The sequence below is a fragment of the Sciurus carolinensis genome, chromosome 3, assembly GCF_902686445.1.
Source record: "Sciurus carolinensis chromosome 3, mSciCar1.2, whole genome shotgun sequence".
Taxonomy (NCBI): domain Eukaryota; kingdom Metazoa; phylum Chordata; class Mammalia; order Rodentia; family Sciuridae; genus Sciurus; species Sciurus carolinensis.
Genome location: NC_062215.1, coordinates 71,451,723 through 71,470,906, shown reverse-complemented (window position 1 = coordinate 71,470,906; position 19,184 = coordinate 71,451,723). Strand labels below are relative to the sequence as shown.

The following is a 19,184-nucleotide window of genomic DNA, read 5'->3' as shown; positions in this document are numbered from 1 at the left end:
GCTATCAAGTACTTCATCAAGGAAGCCTTAAAATATACAAAATGCTCAACTTCTTAATGGCCCAGTGGTAACCAGAGTCCATTGAGACACTCAAAATGTCCAGAGGCCACTCAATATTCCCCAGCACTGAGGCTACCAGACTCCCTCAGACCATTTCCTCTTAGGATTACTTGTATCGATCTTGAGCAGGAAAAGCCCAATAATTTATTACTATTTTTTCATCCTTGGTAGCTGTCATAGGTGGGAAAATAAGAACAAGTCATTTGTTCTGCCAGCTGACAAAAAAAGAAAAATTCTTTTACTTACAAATAATAAATGAATCCAAATTAAAACTATGTTGGCCTTATATTTTCTGTTAAAATGTGTTTTTAACTTGGGTACTCACTGCTCCACTGATACAGTTTTAAAAGTCTAAGAAAAAGGACTCTTAGAAACTAGCTTCCTAACATAGCAGTAAGAAATCATGAAGTTTGTCAGACCCACCTGAGAATCTCTTCCCTTTCTTTAAGAGCACATCAGTAAAAAAATATGTTATCGCTGCTTTCTTTTATCACCTAGCACCCTGCTAAAGAGCTTCACGCACCTCCAAAAGCTGTGGATTGGTATATTGTAATGTGGCCATTTCTTGCTCAATTTCTGCTTGTGTTTTTTTCTTCTCTTCCAATTTAATGTCTTCTTTTCTGTCATTCAGCACCTCATTTGGAGCAGGGATGGGTACTTTATTTTGCATCCAGGCCTTGGAAAAGAAGTATTAACATATATCCCAAATCTGAACATTATAATAATAGGATGAGAAAATCATTCTATGGTGTAATCTGCTTAATCCAACCTGCTAAATTGTTCTTATTTCTAATGCAAATTCCTAGTGACTCAGGAATGAAGTGAGACTGGTGCATTACTAGGTGGAAATTACTAAGATGATAAAAGCTGAAAGATCCCACATGTTAGTAAGAATACAAACTTAGCTAAATTCTGTGGCCTGTACCTATAGTTCCACCACCCAGGAGGCTGAGGCAGGAGGACTTCTTGAGCCCAAGAGTTTAAGACTAGCCTAGCAACATAGTAAGACCTGTTCTTAAAAAAGAAAAGTTTGCCAGTCTCTTCAAAAGAGCACATTGCAAAGCAGAAGACAGATGAGAAGAGAGTCAATATACTTTCTGATCCACACCTCTTTCTTTTTCCTCTAACAACTTAGATAAAATAAGTAGGTGAGGAAAAAAGAATAAAAGAAGATACAGAGAAGATTCATGGCAAACACAGTAAAACTGCAAGGCATCAGATGGTAACTGTCTGAGAATACATGAATATGTGAGGAGGCTTCAGAAGAGTCTATAGTACAAAAATACCTTCAATAGAGGAGATGATCCAAGAGAAACTTTTTTTAAAAAAATTTTTTTGTTTTTTTAGTTGTGGGTGGGCACAATACCTTTATTTTTATGTGTTGCTGAGGATTGAACCCAGAGCCTCATGCACGCAAGGCAAGCGCACTGCTACTGAGCCACAACTCCAGCTCCCAAGAGAAACTTAATGCTCAATATCAATTAAACAAACTAACCACAATTTCTCAGTGAGAAAGTGGGTGAGGAGGGGGCCATTTTTAGTTACTTACCTGCTGGAACTGAGCAGGAATAGGTTTTGCATAAGGGACTTTCTTCTGAGGTACTTTTTTCTGATCCTTTTGCATCACCTCCTCCATTCCCCAATCTAAACCTGGAATTGTCATTTCAATTTCATTTGATTCATCCTTCCCTAAAACCATAAAGAGAAGTAATTAGCTCATTAAATGAAAGTAATTGGCCACTTGGTAAATGAACATATTTTTGGAAGATTTTAAATACTATGCAGTTTGTATCCCTTTCGCAGCATTTCTCAACATAAATCTTGTGACATTCAACACAAATAGTCATGAAGGTAAGAAAACAGGAACACGAAAATTTTATTAAAAAAAGAATGTAGAATCAAACAACATTACCCTATGTAAATTTATGATTACACAAATAGTATGCCTTTACGCCATGTACAAACAGAGAAACAACATGTAACCCATTTGTTTACAATTTAAAAAAAAAAAAGAACTCAAAAAGCTGAGCACCAAAAAAAAAAAAAAAAAAAAGAATGTAGGGCCACGGGTACAGCTCAGTTGGTAGAGTGCTTGCCTCATACTCATAAGGCCCTGGGTTCAATCCCCAGCACCACCACCAAAAAAAAAAAAAATGTAACTACTGTAACTATTCTTACCCATCTGCTCTTGTTCCATAGCTAATTTTAGTTGTTCTGGTATTCCCATCCCTGGAATCACTGCCAGGCTATTAGGTTCAAGGTCATCTACAAAGAATAATATATTCATTGTCAACACAGAGTGTATGAAAGCAGTAGACAATAAAAATTAATCCTTTATAAAAATAAATCATATCTGTGGTGATTTATAAACCAATAAACTAAAAAATTAAAGTCAGTTTTGCATAATCTTCCCAATATTAACACTTTTATAATAGAATATCAACATTTTAAAGAAAATAAATGTACAAATCTCACCATATTCTACTCCATCTTCAGACATTCCAGGTAACAGGTTTAGATTATATCGATCTCGCATTTTATCACCTGGTCGGTTTCGAGTCCAGAATTTGCTGTCAAAATAAAAGTCATGAGAGAAGAAAAGGAACATAGTTTCAGTGTTGTTATGGAAAATTAATAGTGTAGGTATATGCCAGTTCCTTGGTACACACAACAAATTTTTTACAATTCTTTCCTTCTCAAACTTTAAAATGTGGCAAATATTTTTTTAATAAGAAAGTCAAACAAAATTCAAACAACCAAAGTCCTGCACAATAACCAATCTCCTTATTGCAACAAAAATACTTATAAAATGCTATAAAAATGATTTTTAAAAACATTTTTTGTTATAGATGGAAACCATATCCTTATATTATTTATTTTTATGTAGTGTTGAGGACTGAACCCAGGGCCTCATACATGCTAGGCAAGTGATCTACATTGAGCCACAACCCTAGCCACTATAAAAATGTTTTAAAGAAAAGGTAAAATACAAATAAACATATCCATCAATAAATAAAAATAAATATATGTAATATTTATTTCTGATTGCTCTATAAGTACAATAATTCCTTGCTGTTTTCACTATAAAGCTTACCTAGTGTGGTCATTTGAGCCTGAGCAGAGAATATGTCCAAGAGGATGCCAGGCCAGACTCCAGATCATTCCTTCATGAGCCATCTCCATCCCACCCACCTCCTTTTCTACTCTGTAACAGCACAAAGAAAGAAGTTACCAAAGACAGACATTTTCTTTTAGCCTTAAAACAAAGCTATCAATCTAGTAAATTCTACATGTTTCAGGGGTATTGACTTGTCATCAAAAATACCTTCTTTTATTCAAAGATAAAAGCAGCAGAGGAGAAAATGCTCCAAGAATTACTTCACCAATAAGAGATTAAGAAAGCTATTTATTCTCCCTTAACAACTTCCACAGTCAAAAGTAGAAGTGCTACATATTTCATTCTAAGCTGCATTTACAGAATTTAAAACTGCAGGGAGACTAATACAAGACATACACTCAGAAAAGTATGAAGTTTTATCATGCTTACACACATTCAAATGCTCTCTTCATGAAATATACTATTTCCTGGACTTACTGATAATCAGTAGAATGTGGCAAAATTTACACTGTATGACTCAGAGACCAGAAGAGATCAACCACTTTCCACCTAAGTCTCTGGATACACTCTTTCTCCAAGAGCTCCCACTCAGGCCCATTCTTCAAGAAGCCTCTGCCACACAGAGAGGCCATATATTCCAGTACACAGTGCCCAAGTGAAGCCCGGCCTTCAGGTCATCCCAGCAGGGACTTCAAACACAAAGAAACAAAGGAACCATACCTGCTGTGCCCTGTCAAAAGTTCTGAACTACCAAATCCCTGACCTCCAGAATAAAATGCCACTTTTATGCCATGAAAAATATAATAATTTTGTGTGTGATACTTCTCTCCTTTTATTTTGTGGTTCTACATGAGGTCTACCTGTGTACTGAGCTACATCCCCAGCTTCTTTACATAATAAATGTTACACACCCAACATGCCAGAATAACAAAGAACCATCTGATCCTCCACTGGCAAAAAGTCCCTCATGAACAGGATGCCAGGCCACAGCTGTAAAACAGTAACAAGGGAAAAGACAAAATTGTTTGGGTATGAGAATTGTTTGGGTAATAATCATCAAAAACCCAAGCATAACAAAGTCACTGACCTGTGGCTTCTTTCTTATGACCTCGGAAGACTTGAAGCTCTTCTTTCAGGTTTCGAATGTCAAAAAGTTTACAGAGATGGTCACGTGATGCTGTGAGTAGCCAATTGCCATTGAGGTTTAATTTCACTTCCATTACAGTGTTTTTATGGGCATGACTAGAAACAAAGCACCAAGAAAATAATCATCGGAATTCAAAACAAGCATCAATCAACGAAATGACCATTTTGGTTGAAAGCACCATGGATCAAGATAGCAATTGGTGTGGCCTAGAAGTAATAAGTATATAAAATTATGGGGCCAGAGTTTAAAGTACACTTGAAAGAATTAGGTTAATAGAAATAATGTCCATTGCTAAAGTGCAGCTCTCACTACCCAGAAAAAACAGCAGCAGAGCTTCAATTGGACAAAATTATCTGTGAAGCAGGGGAAGCACTTGGAACACACAAACCAATATTCAGTAAAGGTCATTCAATTTTAAAAAGTCAATGACATTCTTCTTATTAAGACAAAGCATAAAAGTGGGCACTGGATAATGTAAGGGTTAATTTGAACTAAAGACAATGCCTCTGCAGCCTGTGCAATGTACAACTTCAAGGGGCACCAGTCACAAGGTGTAGCATTGGTCAGAGTCACTGGAATTACACAATAAGGCAGCCTTACTCCAACCAATCCACTTGTGGATGGTTTAATTCCCAATTGAAGGATCAGGATGCAGCAGCTCAGTCAAAAAAGTGAACATATTCATAGAACTGTGAATATTTACAAAGAATTCAAAGAGAAAAATGGTATTATGCAGGTACATTGTAAGTATGAGACAAAAAAAATGAAAATTGGCTCAAAAATGGAGGGAAACCCTATTCTTTTATTTTATTGGGGGGGGGGGCAGTAAGGAGGACCTCCTTTATAAATAGATTAGATGGAGAAGGCTGGGCTATGACTTCTAAGAGGCACATACAGCAACTCCATACAGTGCCAAAAGGTATTCTGATGGGAATAAACAGTGAAACCAAATGGTAATAAGCACTTCCTCTTCCTGCTCCCCCAATATGCTCACCAAATTAAATTTAGGCATATGTGGCAGAACAAATATCAAGTCTATCTCATTAGGGATTTATAGAGAAAAAACAATAAGAAGTCTACAGATCCAAGTCCATCTGGTGTCTAAACTTTTACAGGAATATGTAAGAGAAAGCTAAAAGTTAAAGAATACAGGCTGTGTTCTCCTTTGTTCCAGGACTAAGGGTGGGGTTCCTATCACTTACAGTGTTGCAAGACTCTGCCCAGTCTTGGGATCCCAGAACTTGATTGGCTGTTGACTATCTTTACTTCCTGAAACAACTAACCCTTTGGTTGGATGCCAGTCTACACATTTCACATCAGCACCATGCCCTGTCGGAAACAAGTTAGGATAAAAACCTAATCAGTCATGTGCATTTAAAGCAACTCTTCATTGTGATTTAACCAAAGTAGAGAAATCTACTAAATGTCTTGATCTCATTGCCCAGTCAAGTTAAACTTTTTAAGACTCTTTGGTCTGTGTCTGGAAGTCTTTTGATAGATACAGCAAGCCCTCCTCTTGTGCCAGGATGCACAAAAACCTCCTGGAACTAAGTATATCTCCAAGCCTACTTGCTGACACGTAGGCCAAGTCCTTTTGAAAGTTGCAGTTCTTAAGCCCACAAACAGCAAACTTTGGTTTTCCTACTTTATTATCATTTAAAACTCCTTGGTATATAAAATGAGGGGGGAAAAAGTATTTCAGCTTTCTACTAGTACATTTGTTGAAGTACAGGAGAAAAATAATCTGTGTCAGATTCCCATGTTAAGTTAACACATAATCACAATAAACTGAGTTACTAAAAAACACAAACGTGAAAATCAGGATTAACAAAATGAAGAAATGGGTATGGTTTTTAAAATACGTGGTATAGTACAGTCTCAAGAATATTTTATGCATCAGGAGGCTGAGGCAAGAGGATCAAAAGGTCAAGGCCAGCCAGGGCGACTTAGCAAAAGCCTACCTCAAAATAAAAAGGTGATGTAGCTCAGTAGGTGAGATTTGCCTAGCATGCACTAAGCCCTGAGTTCAATTTCTAGCAATACATACACACACACAGACACACACACACACACACACACACACACACACACACACACACACTTACAAGCCAGGAGTGGAGATTTATGAAGCAGATGCACTAAGAGGCAGGTGAAAAGTTAAGAGAACATATGAAACGGTTTCAGAAAATTTTAGGTGGGAAGGGAAGAATTTGGAATAAAAGAGACAAAGGCAAACAGGGAGAAGGAAAGATGGTCTCTAGGCATTGGAAGTATTCTGCAGCAGTTCATAAAGAGGAGAAACATATCTCACAGAGGGCTAGGCTTATCCCAACACAGTAGGCCATGCTGGCAAGCACAGGAGTGGGCTAATCATCTGGAGAACAAGTATTGTTCTAAAAGCACAAACAAGTGCATATCCCACAACCTAATAACTCCATGGTCCAGATTCTATCGTCAGGAAGTAATGGATGTCCAGAGGGATTTTTTTACAAGGAAATAATTGCAGCATGGTATATGTACTCAAAAGGAATATGATGCACCTATTATAAATGATCCTGTGGATAATTTAATGATGTGATTAAAACATCCATGATACTGTTTATCTTTCAAGAAATTAGTTGTCCCCTCACTGTAAAAGGCAAACAATTCAACATGAGTGACTCCATGTACATATCTGTGCAGAGAAAAATAGCAAGACTAGACACCCAGTTGTTAAAAATGCCATAAAGCTGGGTGAAGGTGGTATTATGGAGATTCCTTTTCCTTGTGTCTTTATATTTTCTTCAATGAACTTTTTTTGTTCAGGACCTCACAAATGCTAGGCAAGTGCTCTATTGAGGAACATATTTTGTAACTCCCATGCCATGAGCATGACTCTGAAGGTGGGAAAGGGGAAAGCAGATTTTGCTGTTGCTTGGTATTTTATTAAAACTAAAGATGGAAAAATTGAAATAGAAACAAAATTCAGTCCTCTGGCCCCTTCCTTCCTTAAAAATCTTTAATGTTATTACCAATCTGACACTGAAAATAATGTGATCAGGAATTTCAAACCTTTATGGCCCACCTAAAAATGAATATTTTGTATAGCTATGTATGAATTTTAACCAAACAAATAGGAATTTCTGGCAAATGCATGAGAATGCATTCTTAGGACCCATTTCAACCTTTACCTTTTCTGGAATACTTTTATTACATAAAAAAGTATACCTGTGTAGTGAAAAGATATATTTATTTTAAAGAAGTATATGCAAAAATAAAACACTATCAACCCATAAAAAACCTATAAAATATACTTTAGCTGCTTTGTTTTCTGAATTTCTCTATAATTTATTTGGGTAAAATTCAAACAAGGAAAGAATGCCATGAATTTACTCACATTCACTCACATCACAGATATAAGTCAAACTGATTGGTACCTATTCTCAAATATTATTTTTTTGGTCACTATTCTTAATTTTATTTTATTTATTTTAACTATTCTTAATTTTAAAAAATAATCATACTAGGGGTTGGGGAGATAGCTCAGTTGGTAAAGTGCTTGCCCTGCAAGCACAAGGCCCTGGGTTCAATCCCCAGCACCGCAAAAAAAAAAAAAAAAAAATCATACTAGAAAACATATATAAGGTACTACACTTAATGAAGAATGTACAGTAATGCTAACTCATCATTGTATAATGAATACTCTAAAAGACTGATGAAAGAACTGGCTCTTGATCACACAGCTGATACATGGCAGAGCAGAGATCTGCATGCAGGGAGCACTCAGGATATATGCATATCTCCAAATACATTCTGAATATATTACAAAATAAATTCAGGGTGTTGAATAATAGAGAAACAATTCCAGAGCCTCTACTCTTAAGGACTAATTATCTTTTTAGACATAAAAAGGTCTGTTTTAGAGTTGCAAAAGGGGAAAGGAACAACAACATGTACTTTCCTATTTGCTTCTATCTACCCAAAGACTCCTAAAGGATGTCTTATCAGATAGAAAATTGGGATAGATAATTATTCATTTTTCAGCCTTTACATTGTTTTATTTCTAAATCATGTGCCTGTATTATATATATTTTTAAAAATTAAGTACAAATAAAGTCACCTAAGAAAATATAAGCAACACGCTAACATTTGTGGCTTCAAAAGGGTCACAGATCCATACAAAGAAGCACAAACTAACACTTGCTCAAAAATGCATAAAATGTATCTTAAAGATTACACAAGAATCTCATACTAACTTCCTCCAATAGAGGGAACCAGGAAGGCTTAGAGACAAAGGTAAATTTGTATAAGCTGACCATCCCTAATCCCAAACTCCAAAATGCTTCAAAATCTCAAACTTCTTCAGTGCTGAAACAATGCCATAGGCACAAAACTTCATACTATGACACTTAGAGAAATTATTAAAAATATTAAACTAAGTCAGGAGTGGTGGTGCAAGCCTGTAATCCCAGTGGCTCAGGAGGCTGAGGTAGGAGGACTGCAAATGAGAGGCCCTAAGCAACTTAACAAGACCCTGTCCCAAAAAAAAAAGGGGGGGGGGCTGGGGACGTGGCTCAATGGTTGAGCACCCCTGGGTTCAATCCCTGATTAAAAAAAAAATTAAAATTAAAAATATTGTATAAAATTACCTTCAGGCTATGTGTATAAGGTGTATGTGAAATAAAAATAAATTCTGTGTTTAGCCTTAGGACCCACCCACAAGTATCTCATTACATATATGCAAATATTCCAAAATCTGATAAATTAAAAAAAAAAATGAAATCTGAAAAACTTTTGTTCATAAGTATTTCAGGTAAGTGATATTCTAATATATATATATTGTTTTGTCAGTTTTAAATTTTGAAACACATAGTCTACTGAGGGAAAATATCAATCAAAAAAAAATTTACTGAGCTGGGAGAAGTGGCACACGCCTGTAATCCCAACAAAAGTGAGGCACTAAGCAGCTCAGTGAGACCCTATCTCTAAATAAAATACAAAATAGGGCTGGGGATGTGGCTCAGTGGTTGAGTGCCCTTGAGTTAAATCCCTGGTACCCCCCCCCACAAAAAATATTCACTGAATTAACTAAGTAACAGGAAAATTACATCAGGAAAGTAGGTGTGAAATCTTTATACTTTATAAAAAACAAAAAAATAGATTAAGCTAGTCCGGAAAGAAAAACTGAACTGGATTTCCTCTGCAGTGACAAAAATTATTTCAAATGATAAAAAGTTACCCTGTCATGCCAATGCCAATACATACATTTAGGTCAAGAAAAGTAAAACTAGTAGGAAACTGTCCTAAGAAAATAATTTTTAAAAACCTATATACATGCAGGTGCAGTGGTGCACACCTGTACTTGCAGCTACTTGGAAGGCTGGGTCACATATGGCTTGATCCCAGCAGTTCGAGACCACCTGGGAAAACAGCAAGACCAGGGCTCTTTAAAAAAAAAAAAAAATGAGGCAGAAAAAGGCGGGAGTGGGGAGGGAAAACTTTCATGGTAGTATCGGAAGCCTTGTTCATAATAGTGAAAAGTAGGAAACAAAGTATCATAGAATGACAGATAAAACTTGCCATAACCCAATATTAAACAATCACACATCTATTAAAATGAAAATGCTGGAAACGAAAAAAAAAAAGGCTTATGAAATAATGTACACTAAAAGCAAACACATTAATATGTTGACAGGATGATTATAATAAAAATCTACATGGTTACAAAACTACAGATAAAGATAAGCAAAAGTGAAAATTATATTGGGCTAGTTGAAACATGAAAGTGTTTCTATTCACATTTCCTCTAGTGTGATATTGTGGTTTTAAGAATAAATAACACAGGTTAGTTTTTGTGTACAAAACTTTTGGTATGTTTTTTAATATGAGAAAAACCACCACTGAATGCAAATTACTTTGCTAGTTCATACTATCCCTACCAAATTAGCATAAATCATGTGGTATCCCTTAGTGTTAGATTAAGAGGTGTTCTCATTTGTAACTGGTTGGAAAGTAAACTGCTACATTTTTGGGAGGAGGCCATTTGGCCATAGCCACCAAAATCTTAAAGGCACATAGCCTATGATCCTATAAATCCGCTGGTAGAAATTCATCCTGTAACTGAAAAGCATACCAGAATTTACGTTCCAAGATATTTACTGCACTGTTTGAATTGTCAAGACTGGAAATAACCTAAATATGAATAAATGAGGGGTGACTAAGGGAAATTAAAGTAAACTCACATAACTGAATGCAATATGGTTATTAAAACTGATACAGGTACCTTTCAGGTGCTGGAAATTTTCTGTATCTTAGTAAATAAGCCTTGTAAAAAATATAGACAAAAAACCAAGGCATTAAGATCCCATGTGTATAATAGAACATGTAAAAGGTAATAACATACTAGAGAGAAGAAATAGTATGGGAATAAGGCAGCATTTTCTCCTACTTCTGTGCTGCTTGATGTTTCTTAACATGTCCTCTTATTGCTTTGTTTAATGACAACTGCCTTTGGTCTCCCTCTATTCAAAAATCAAAGGAATAACATATCAATTATTGACTTTGCTCTGCAATACAGAGCTAACCAGCACTTGTGGTCTCAGGAAGATGTGCTTCAGATCCTCAGCAGGGCCGTAGAATTTTCAATGAGACCTCAGGCTCAGTACAGCTGAATCAGGTTTCGAAGATATTGGTGAACTGGCAAGCCACATATAAAAACATGATCTTATGTAAGTTAGTATTTGATAGAAAAATGACTGAGTACCAAACACATGGTCTATCAATTTCAAACACCATCCCTAAAGAATGCCTCTACATTAAATTTGATCAGTGCTCACTGGGACCCCCAAAAATGGAAATCCCAAGAATGGGGTATATCCAATGCTGAATTCATTCAGTTGTAACTGTTTTTATAGCCTAATGATAGAGATGTTTCAGTACTAAAAAAATTTTGCTAATGGTTGGAGTTTAGGACTAAAAACTTCTTACAAATGAAGGACTATTTTTTTAAATGGTATTTAATTAAACTTATCAGAATCAAGCATGTAAAATATAAAATAAAAAAGGTCAGACTGAGCAACACAAAACTTGCTCTAGCACTACAAAGTCTACTACAGGGACAGTCTGGCTCTAGAGGGGACTGACAGTAATCTACAAGTAGGCCATAGTGTACACACATGATCCTCAAAAGGATGGCAGAACTTTAAAATCAATAATATAGGAACATGGTTACTAAGAATCCAGGATGACTGGGAAAAGTCACGGCACCTTATATACACTTGACTACAATTGGAAACAGAGGATATGCTTGAAGAAAGATTCCAGTGGTTAGACTAGAGGTGCAATTGCAAATTTTTTAAATTTAGAGATTCTAGTTGTCAATCGTTATATAAAGAACCAGACTAACATACATCTGTGTGTGGAATTCCCTTTGAACACAAGTATTTTAGGAACTTAACCTGCATGGTCCAATATGGTAGCTATGAGCCACATATAACTATTTTGAGTTAAAAGTTTAGTTCCTTACTCATACTAGTGGCATTTCAAGTACTCAAGTTACATGTGACTAGTGGCTAGCACACTGAATAGTTCAGATAACAGAATATTCCCATCCTTACAAAAAGGCCTCTTAAGACAATAATCAGCCTTCAAAAAAGTTTCCCTTTAAATTTCCATGTCATATTATTTTTATTCACTATCTCAGTTACACAAAGAAAACCAGCAACAAAAAGTTATCTTTAATTATATCAGAGCTAGGAAGGACCTACAAAATAATCCAGATGTATAATTTTTTTTTTAGTTGTAGATGGACACAATAACTTTATTTTTATGTGGTGCTGAGGATTGAACCCAGTGCCTCACACATGCTAGGCAAGTGCTCTACCACCGAGTTACAACCCCAGTCCCTACAATTTTTGATGAGAACACTGCAGCCTTGAAGGGTTAACCAGTGGTGGGAGATGGCACATGTTTTCTTCTTTCTGATTTAATCCTCTCTTCATCTCACTAAATGTAACATCCAAATGAAGTGGCAGAATAGTTCCAACTGATTGTTCAAATTCTAAATCAACTTCAACTTGCTCAACTATAACTGAGGAGACTGTGTATGACATCTGTTCTCATCTCTCAAAACTAGTTAGGGATAAAAATCTAAAAACAAATATACAAGGAAGAAAAAAAATATGTACAAGGAAGAATTATTTCTTTTAAATATCTGAGAATAACTGGATTGATTATGAAGGCCAGTGTCTATTACCTAACTCCATCAAAATAAACTAAAAATTAATCTAACCACACTGGGTTATGTTTAGGGGTCATGCCTTGAAGGTCATGAATCCTGTACCATTTCTTAGCTAGAAAGTCAGCTAGCTAAACATTTCCTCAGTGTCCTACCAACAACTGATTGATCAATTCAGCATCTTTGGAGACACGGACACAGGTTTGTGTATTAACTGTCTAACAGACCAGACAGTGTTCAACAAATTACTTGCAAAAGCAGCCATTAACTGTGCATTAAAATTTACAGTGAATAGGAAGTAAATGATTTTATTTATTCCACCTGATCATTCTTTCATGCATTCTTTTATGTACTCCTCCACCACTCTTTCCACTTGATCATTCTTTCACACATTCTTTTATGTACTCCTCCTCTCATTCATTAATTCAAAGTAAGTGTGCATGACACCAACATTTATTAGGTTCCTATAATGGGTGCCAGCCTCTGAAATGTGATCACCAAGTAAAACAAGGGCTGAACACTGGGGTAATAGCTGTGGGATTATGTAGCCCTGGAACATTAACTTTTCCAAGATCATTAATACTTAATAATTTAAAAATTTTCTGAATTAAAACTGAAACTTATTTTTAAATGTAATTTTTTGAGACTTCTCCATAAAATAAAATAGAAAAATCCCCCACTTTAAAATATATAATCGTGCCTGAAATAGCTTGGTGCAGAATGTAAACAAGATGATCTTCCTAATGAAAAATTCATTCATGTGCTTTAAAATATCTTAGGAAAACAAAGCAGACTCACCTTAATTATTAACCCTTTAATTGTAAGAACAACACAATAAATGCTCTAGGATTTAGACTCTTTGGTAAACAGAAGTGCTAGACTTACTTTTGTGGATAGTGGAAACTTCCTGCTCTTTATTTCCTATCCCAGAAGCACAAAGTGGAGTGTGGTGAAGGCAAGAAGCTGGTAAGGGGAGGAGCTGTTTTGTGAGATTTCCCTTAAAGAAGGTGGCTCCCTGGCTTTTGTGAAATTGTGTGTAAATTTTGTGTCCCTGTGCATTTTCCCAGAATTTCACCCCTTCTCCACAGCCTCATCAGATCCTAAAGGACCTGTCACCCAATATAACTCTGCCCTAAGACAATGCGTAGAACCCAAGGCTCGGTGAACAGTCTGAAAACCAATAAATAAGTTTTATTTGAAGGTCAGAAATAGTGTCCATTTTCCCATTTTATTTTTCCTGGATCAGGTCATTATATGAACAAATATTAAGAAAAATTTCTTTTATACATAACTTATAAAAAGCACCAAGATGTTCTAATACAGGAAGGAAAAAAAGCAAACAAAGAATTCAAGTGTCATCTTGTACAATATTAACAGTTTAAGAACTGTCACTCAAGAAAATGTGTTAAACATTAACAGCAAACTCAGGCTACTTCTGGCCACAAAAACATAAACAGATCAGTTTAAGGCAAAGGGGTAAGTAAAGCCAAGGTCCATAGCAAGACAGTTCAGAAGATCAGAGAACTCAAGAATTGGAAAAATTAAGAAGGGTAACTTGCACATCCATCAATAAATGTGTAATTTATGAGCATTTTACCTTCTTTTTTTGAAAGGTTCTCACCATAATTCCATCAACATTAAATGTGAGTGATTACTATTAGAACCTTTGTCATTCCAATCTAGAAAGCTCCATTAATGAAAAACTATAAAATTTAATGCTAGATCAATTCCAGAATGGGTACACCTCTAGCAGTATTCAAAGTGTTCCAAGCAACAACAGCACACAGAATCATGGGTGAAGGGTTCTGGTGATCAAGTAAGTTGGTCGATGCTGAACTTTTTAAACGGAAAAGTTTTTTCCCCCGCATCTGAGAGTCTCTGGTGCTTGCAATATATGTTATTAATCTTTAAGAGAATTTAATCATGAGTTTTTTTTCTCAAGATTATTTCTATGTTCATCAGGAGATTGATTTGGAAATGTGAAATCCTAGCTCTGTATGTTTGACAATGATGAACCTAAATTCAGGGAGTGGACACCTCTGAGGAAGGGAAAAGAAGGAGGGGGGAATACACAAAGGGGCCTTCAACCATATTTGTAATGTGTATTTCTTCAAAAACAAATTCAGAAATAAATATGGCAAAATGTAAGGTTTGATTAGGAATGAGTGGTAGCACAGAAGTGTTTTCCAAGTTGTAAAAATCTTGAGATGTCAGAAGAGCAACCAATACGCAAACTTAACACTGCAACTCAATGGAAAAAAAAGAGATGATGTATCATAAACTTGCCAAACTCCTACTTAAATCCCACATTTAATTTGCACAAGCAGGTAAAATGATTTGTTGATTATACCATGTAATTACATGGAAAATTGACAAAGGCTTGCCTAAACCAAACTGTCAAGTAGGTTAGAAATTGAAATTAAGCATACAATGCATAAGATTAATGCCATACAACTAATTAAGTACTTTTAGCATCCAAGTGAACAAATTCTTACGAATGTATGCTGAATATATGTGTGAGACAAGAAACACACAGGCATAAATTTTGCTGAAATGTATATGTAGGACTGCTTAGATCATACAATAACATGGGGGAAGGTATAAACAAGGAAAAAAACAATTTGAGTCGATTTTTAAAGACCGTTTTTCTAACCTTCGGGATATGAAAAGGAGAAAAACAATCAGATTGATACAATAAGAAAACCTTTTCAAAAATACTGCCTAATAGTATTTAAAATGTATCAATCCTCTATATCCTTAACTTACAATGACTGAGAAGAAGCAATTTTGCAGTGTTTTGGCCAAGGAGCAAATTTTCCTGTTAGCTATTCAAAAGTTCAAATCATTTTTAAGGCTATTTTGGAGAGCAGCTTCAAGGGAATGTAACAAATATTCTCAACTTCATTGCTGTTGTTCTCTTCTGATTCCTAGATGTTAACACCAATATCATAAGACACTTCAGCCATTTGTCTGAGGTGGCAGATATTTTTGACCCAAACACAGGCACACAGGAAGAAGCACAAAGTTCTTTAGAAGGAAGGATGAAAAGAGATGCACTGGTTGTGTGTGTATGTGCACATGTGTATAATTCAACAGTCAAATGTTCTCTAGTAAACATTTTAAACATGACTCATAATTCAGTAACAACATACAGTCAAAAAAGAAGCATATAATATAAATATCATTTGAAAAACTAAAAAATTATGAAACCCAAAAGCAAAAACATTTACAAGATTGACGCAAGTCTGGCAACAAGATTACCGAAGGAACTGTACCTATGCTACATTAGTAATAGTTATTAATGTCAGCAGATAAGCTGGACCAAGAATAAAGAGAAACCATGACTGAATCCTCTAATAAGGAAGAAAAAAAAAAACAGAAGCAAGAAGAAAAACAAGAGATTTTAAATGATATATGGAGCCTAGGAAGATTTCCTAGGGTAAACCTTCCTCCTGAAAGCAAATTAAAAAGGTGGACAGGTTCATTTTCAGTTGCTCAGATAATGGCTACATTTCTTTTAAACTGAAAGTTTACGTACATGAAAGCAACAAATAAGCCTAGTCAAAGAAGTATTTAATTAACACCTTGGCAATCATAGCCATTTACAGCATCCACTGTACTTTGAATCTGTTTTGCCAGAATCTTCTTGGGCATATTTGCACATTTTTGGTAAATGTGACTCCCTATAATCTTGTCCTCCTAATGCTGCTACCTACATCTTGAAAGAAAGGTAACAATGGCAGTGACAAAATGTACCTATCAGAATAAGGTTACATGAACCCTTAAAATTTTGCTGGGGGGCAGGGTGTCTATCACATGATTTCTAAGAGACTTTAATTTTACAGCTATCGCTGATTGTTTTTGTCTGTAAATGAGTAATCTGGGATGAGTTACCTCCAACTGGATCTTGACAAATACCCCCCATTTCTGTTTCAAAGATGAAATCAGATAAATGAGAAAAACCTCAACTGTGAGATAATTATATTAGTTAATTCATTAACAGCATATCCCAAAAAATAACTCCAGAATTAAGCCATACTGATTTAAATAATTGCATAAGTTAGACGTGGTGGTACATGCTTATAATCCCAGCAGCTTGGGAGGCTGAGGCAGGAGGATCGTTAAGTTCAAAGCCAGCCTCAGCAACATAGCAAGGCCCTAAGCAACATAATGAGACCCTGTCTCAAAATTAAAAAATGAAAAAAGCACTGGGGATGTGGCTTAGTGGCAAAATGCCCTTGGGTTCAATCCCTGGTACCAAAAAAAGAAGAAAAAAATGCATAAATAAATGGGGGTAAAGTCAAATCTCTCATGCATAAAAATTCCATGCAACTTTTGTCACTACTACACCCTGAGGGAGGTAGAGTACAATTCCCCACCTGCTAAGTGTGGGCTGTGCATGACTTCATTTCACAAAGTACAGTCCAGTCAGGCGCAGTGGCACAAGCCTGTAATCCCAGCAGCTTGAGAGGTTGAAACAGGAGGATCTCAAGTTCAAAGCCAGCTTCAGTACCTTAGCAAAGTCCTACGCAACTCACAGATACACTGTCTCTAAATAAAATACAAAAATAGGGCTGGGGATGTGGCTCAGTGGTCAAGTGCTCCCAAGTTCAATCCTAGGCGCCACCCGCCCCCAAAAGTACAGACCAGAGAAGGAAGGAAAGATAGCCTTAGGCTGGGAAAACCTGACAAAGATGACCTCAAGCAGGTGATCAAGGAGAATACCAAGTCATGCTGGAAGTACCCACCCTTGATAGGATGTGCTGGAAATGATATTTTACTTCTGGGATCTTCCTCCCCCAAAGACCCATAACCCCAAGCCTAACCATGAGAAAAGCATCTGAAAAATCCCAACAGGATCCACTAAACAGGATAAAACCTCTCAAAAACAAGGCAGACTTGATAATGCATGTGTGTGATCCCAGTGACTTGGGAAGTTAAGAAAGGTGAATGGCAAATTCAAGGTCAGCCTTGGCAACTTACTGAGACCCAGTTTTGAATAAAAAATAAAAAAGGGTGGGAAAGTAGCTCAGTGGTAGAGTAGGCCTGGGTTCACTCCCCAGTAATGGGGAAAAAAAGGAAGTGAATGAATCATGAGAACTGATCCTCATTTACAACATACTATGAGAAAGGAATAACCCAGATGACATTAGCTTTATCCAACAGGAGTGCAAGTACAGTATCAAATCAGTTCCACTGGAATCAAGAAAAGAACATGTTAAATATAATTTAAGTCCAACTGGTACAGGGTTCAGTGTTCAAGTAATAGTTATTAGTAACCAGGTATCACTTACTGGTTATGTTCTCATGTAATTTACCTAACCATTAACACTTCTATGTGTAAAATGCAGATTACTACTCAATTATTGGTTTATTACAGGAATTAAATGAAATACGTGAAGCATTTAGGATCATGCCTGGTATTTTTTTTTTCCTTTCTTTTGAGGTAGAGTCTTGCGATGTTGCCCAAGCTAGTCTCAAATTCCCGGGGTTCAAGTGATCCTCCTACCACTACCTACCAAGAATCTGGGACTATAATAGGGCCCCAGTCATTGCACATCGCTCCAGCATACATTCTCAATAATCAACAAACAAAACCTTCTACTTTGATCCAACCTCTGCCCTGAAAGAGCTCATCATGCAGACAGACTTAGTTACGCAGCAATAGCTGCTACTAACTTTGAATATAAGGCAGGCAGAAAATGGCTCAACTTGAGAGCACTTACACAAGGTAAGATTTTCTAAGACTTAAATTTCAGTTTTCAAAATGACCCCTGAACTTTTGTTCAGTGTTTTATCATTACCAATGTCCAACTCAAACATTAGACTTGATATAATGCCCATTATATCTCAACGCTGGAAGACCTAAAAATGGGAGGCCACTATTACCTTCATTATTTTGACTATTTTAAATAACTGAGAAAGGGGCACTGGCAATGTAGCTCAGTGAAAGAGGGTTTGCCTAGCATATGTAAGGCATTAGTTTCAATCCCCAGTGCCACAAAAACATACATAAATAAAATAACAGGCAATACTTTTCGTGTAACTATAGATTCTATGGAACTAAAATGTCATCTCCAACACTAAGAACATGATTCCAATACTTCTGATTTTTGGTATGAATATTTGACAATTTTCTCTATTTCTAAAAATTATGAATGCATTTCTAGGGGAGAAACACCTCCAGGAAAAATACTAGGTTTAACTAAATGTCTTTCAGTTAATCACATAACTCCAAATCCTCCACTGCCATGGATTACCTCAAACTTAAGTATATATGATTAAATTTTAATATTTAAGATTTCTTCAGAAATGGAAAAACAATGGAAGAACATCAGGAGGGAAGTATTTCAAGGTCACAAATATGAAAAGAAATCATGTTTTGGAATCAAGTCATGATCAGGCTCATCCTTGCTTTCAAAGGTTTGCAGAGGATGGTCTTATTTCCAAGACTCATGTACGTTGACCAAATTTTTTTTTAAATTTAAAAAACTGACAACTCAAATGTGAGCCATTTATGTAGAACAGTTGACCTCTGTTACAGCCAGACAACTGCTTTCTTAACAAAGCAAAAATAAGTCTGAGGGGAAAAAAAACCACTAAAGCAGTATGAAGCTTATAGAAATGCCACACTATGACCATGA

At 36.0% G+C, this 19,184-nt stretch overlaps 1 protein-coding gene across 1 annotated transcript in view; it reads right to left on the bottom strand.

Annotated features, from left to right (window-relative positions):
* The window catches only part of Wdr33 (WD repeat domain 33), a 100,935-nt gene that overhangs the window by 19,073 nt on the left and 62,678 nt on the right, over positions 1-19,184 (bottom strand). The window contains exons 8-15 of the mRNA XM_047545099.1: positions 5,528-5,654; positions 4,266-4,420; positions 4,090-4,168; positions 3,155-3,265; positions 2,536-2,630; positions 2,239-2,325; positions 1,610-1,749; positions 584-736 (exon numbers count right to left, since the gene is read on the bottom strand). Of these exons, the coding sequence (XP_047401055.1) occupies positions 584-736; positions 1,610-1,749; positions 2,239-2,325; positions 2,536-2,630; positions 3,155-3,265; positions 4,090-4,168; positions 4,266-4,420; positions 5,528-5,654 (947 nt within the window). The remainder of the gene's footprint in view (positions 1-583; positions 737-1,609; positions 1,750-2,238; positions 2,326-2,535; positions 2,631-3,154; positions 3,266-4,089; positions 4,169-4,265; positions 4,421-5,527; positions 5,655-19,184) is intronic.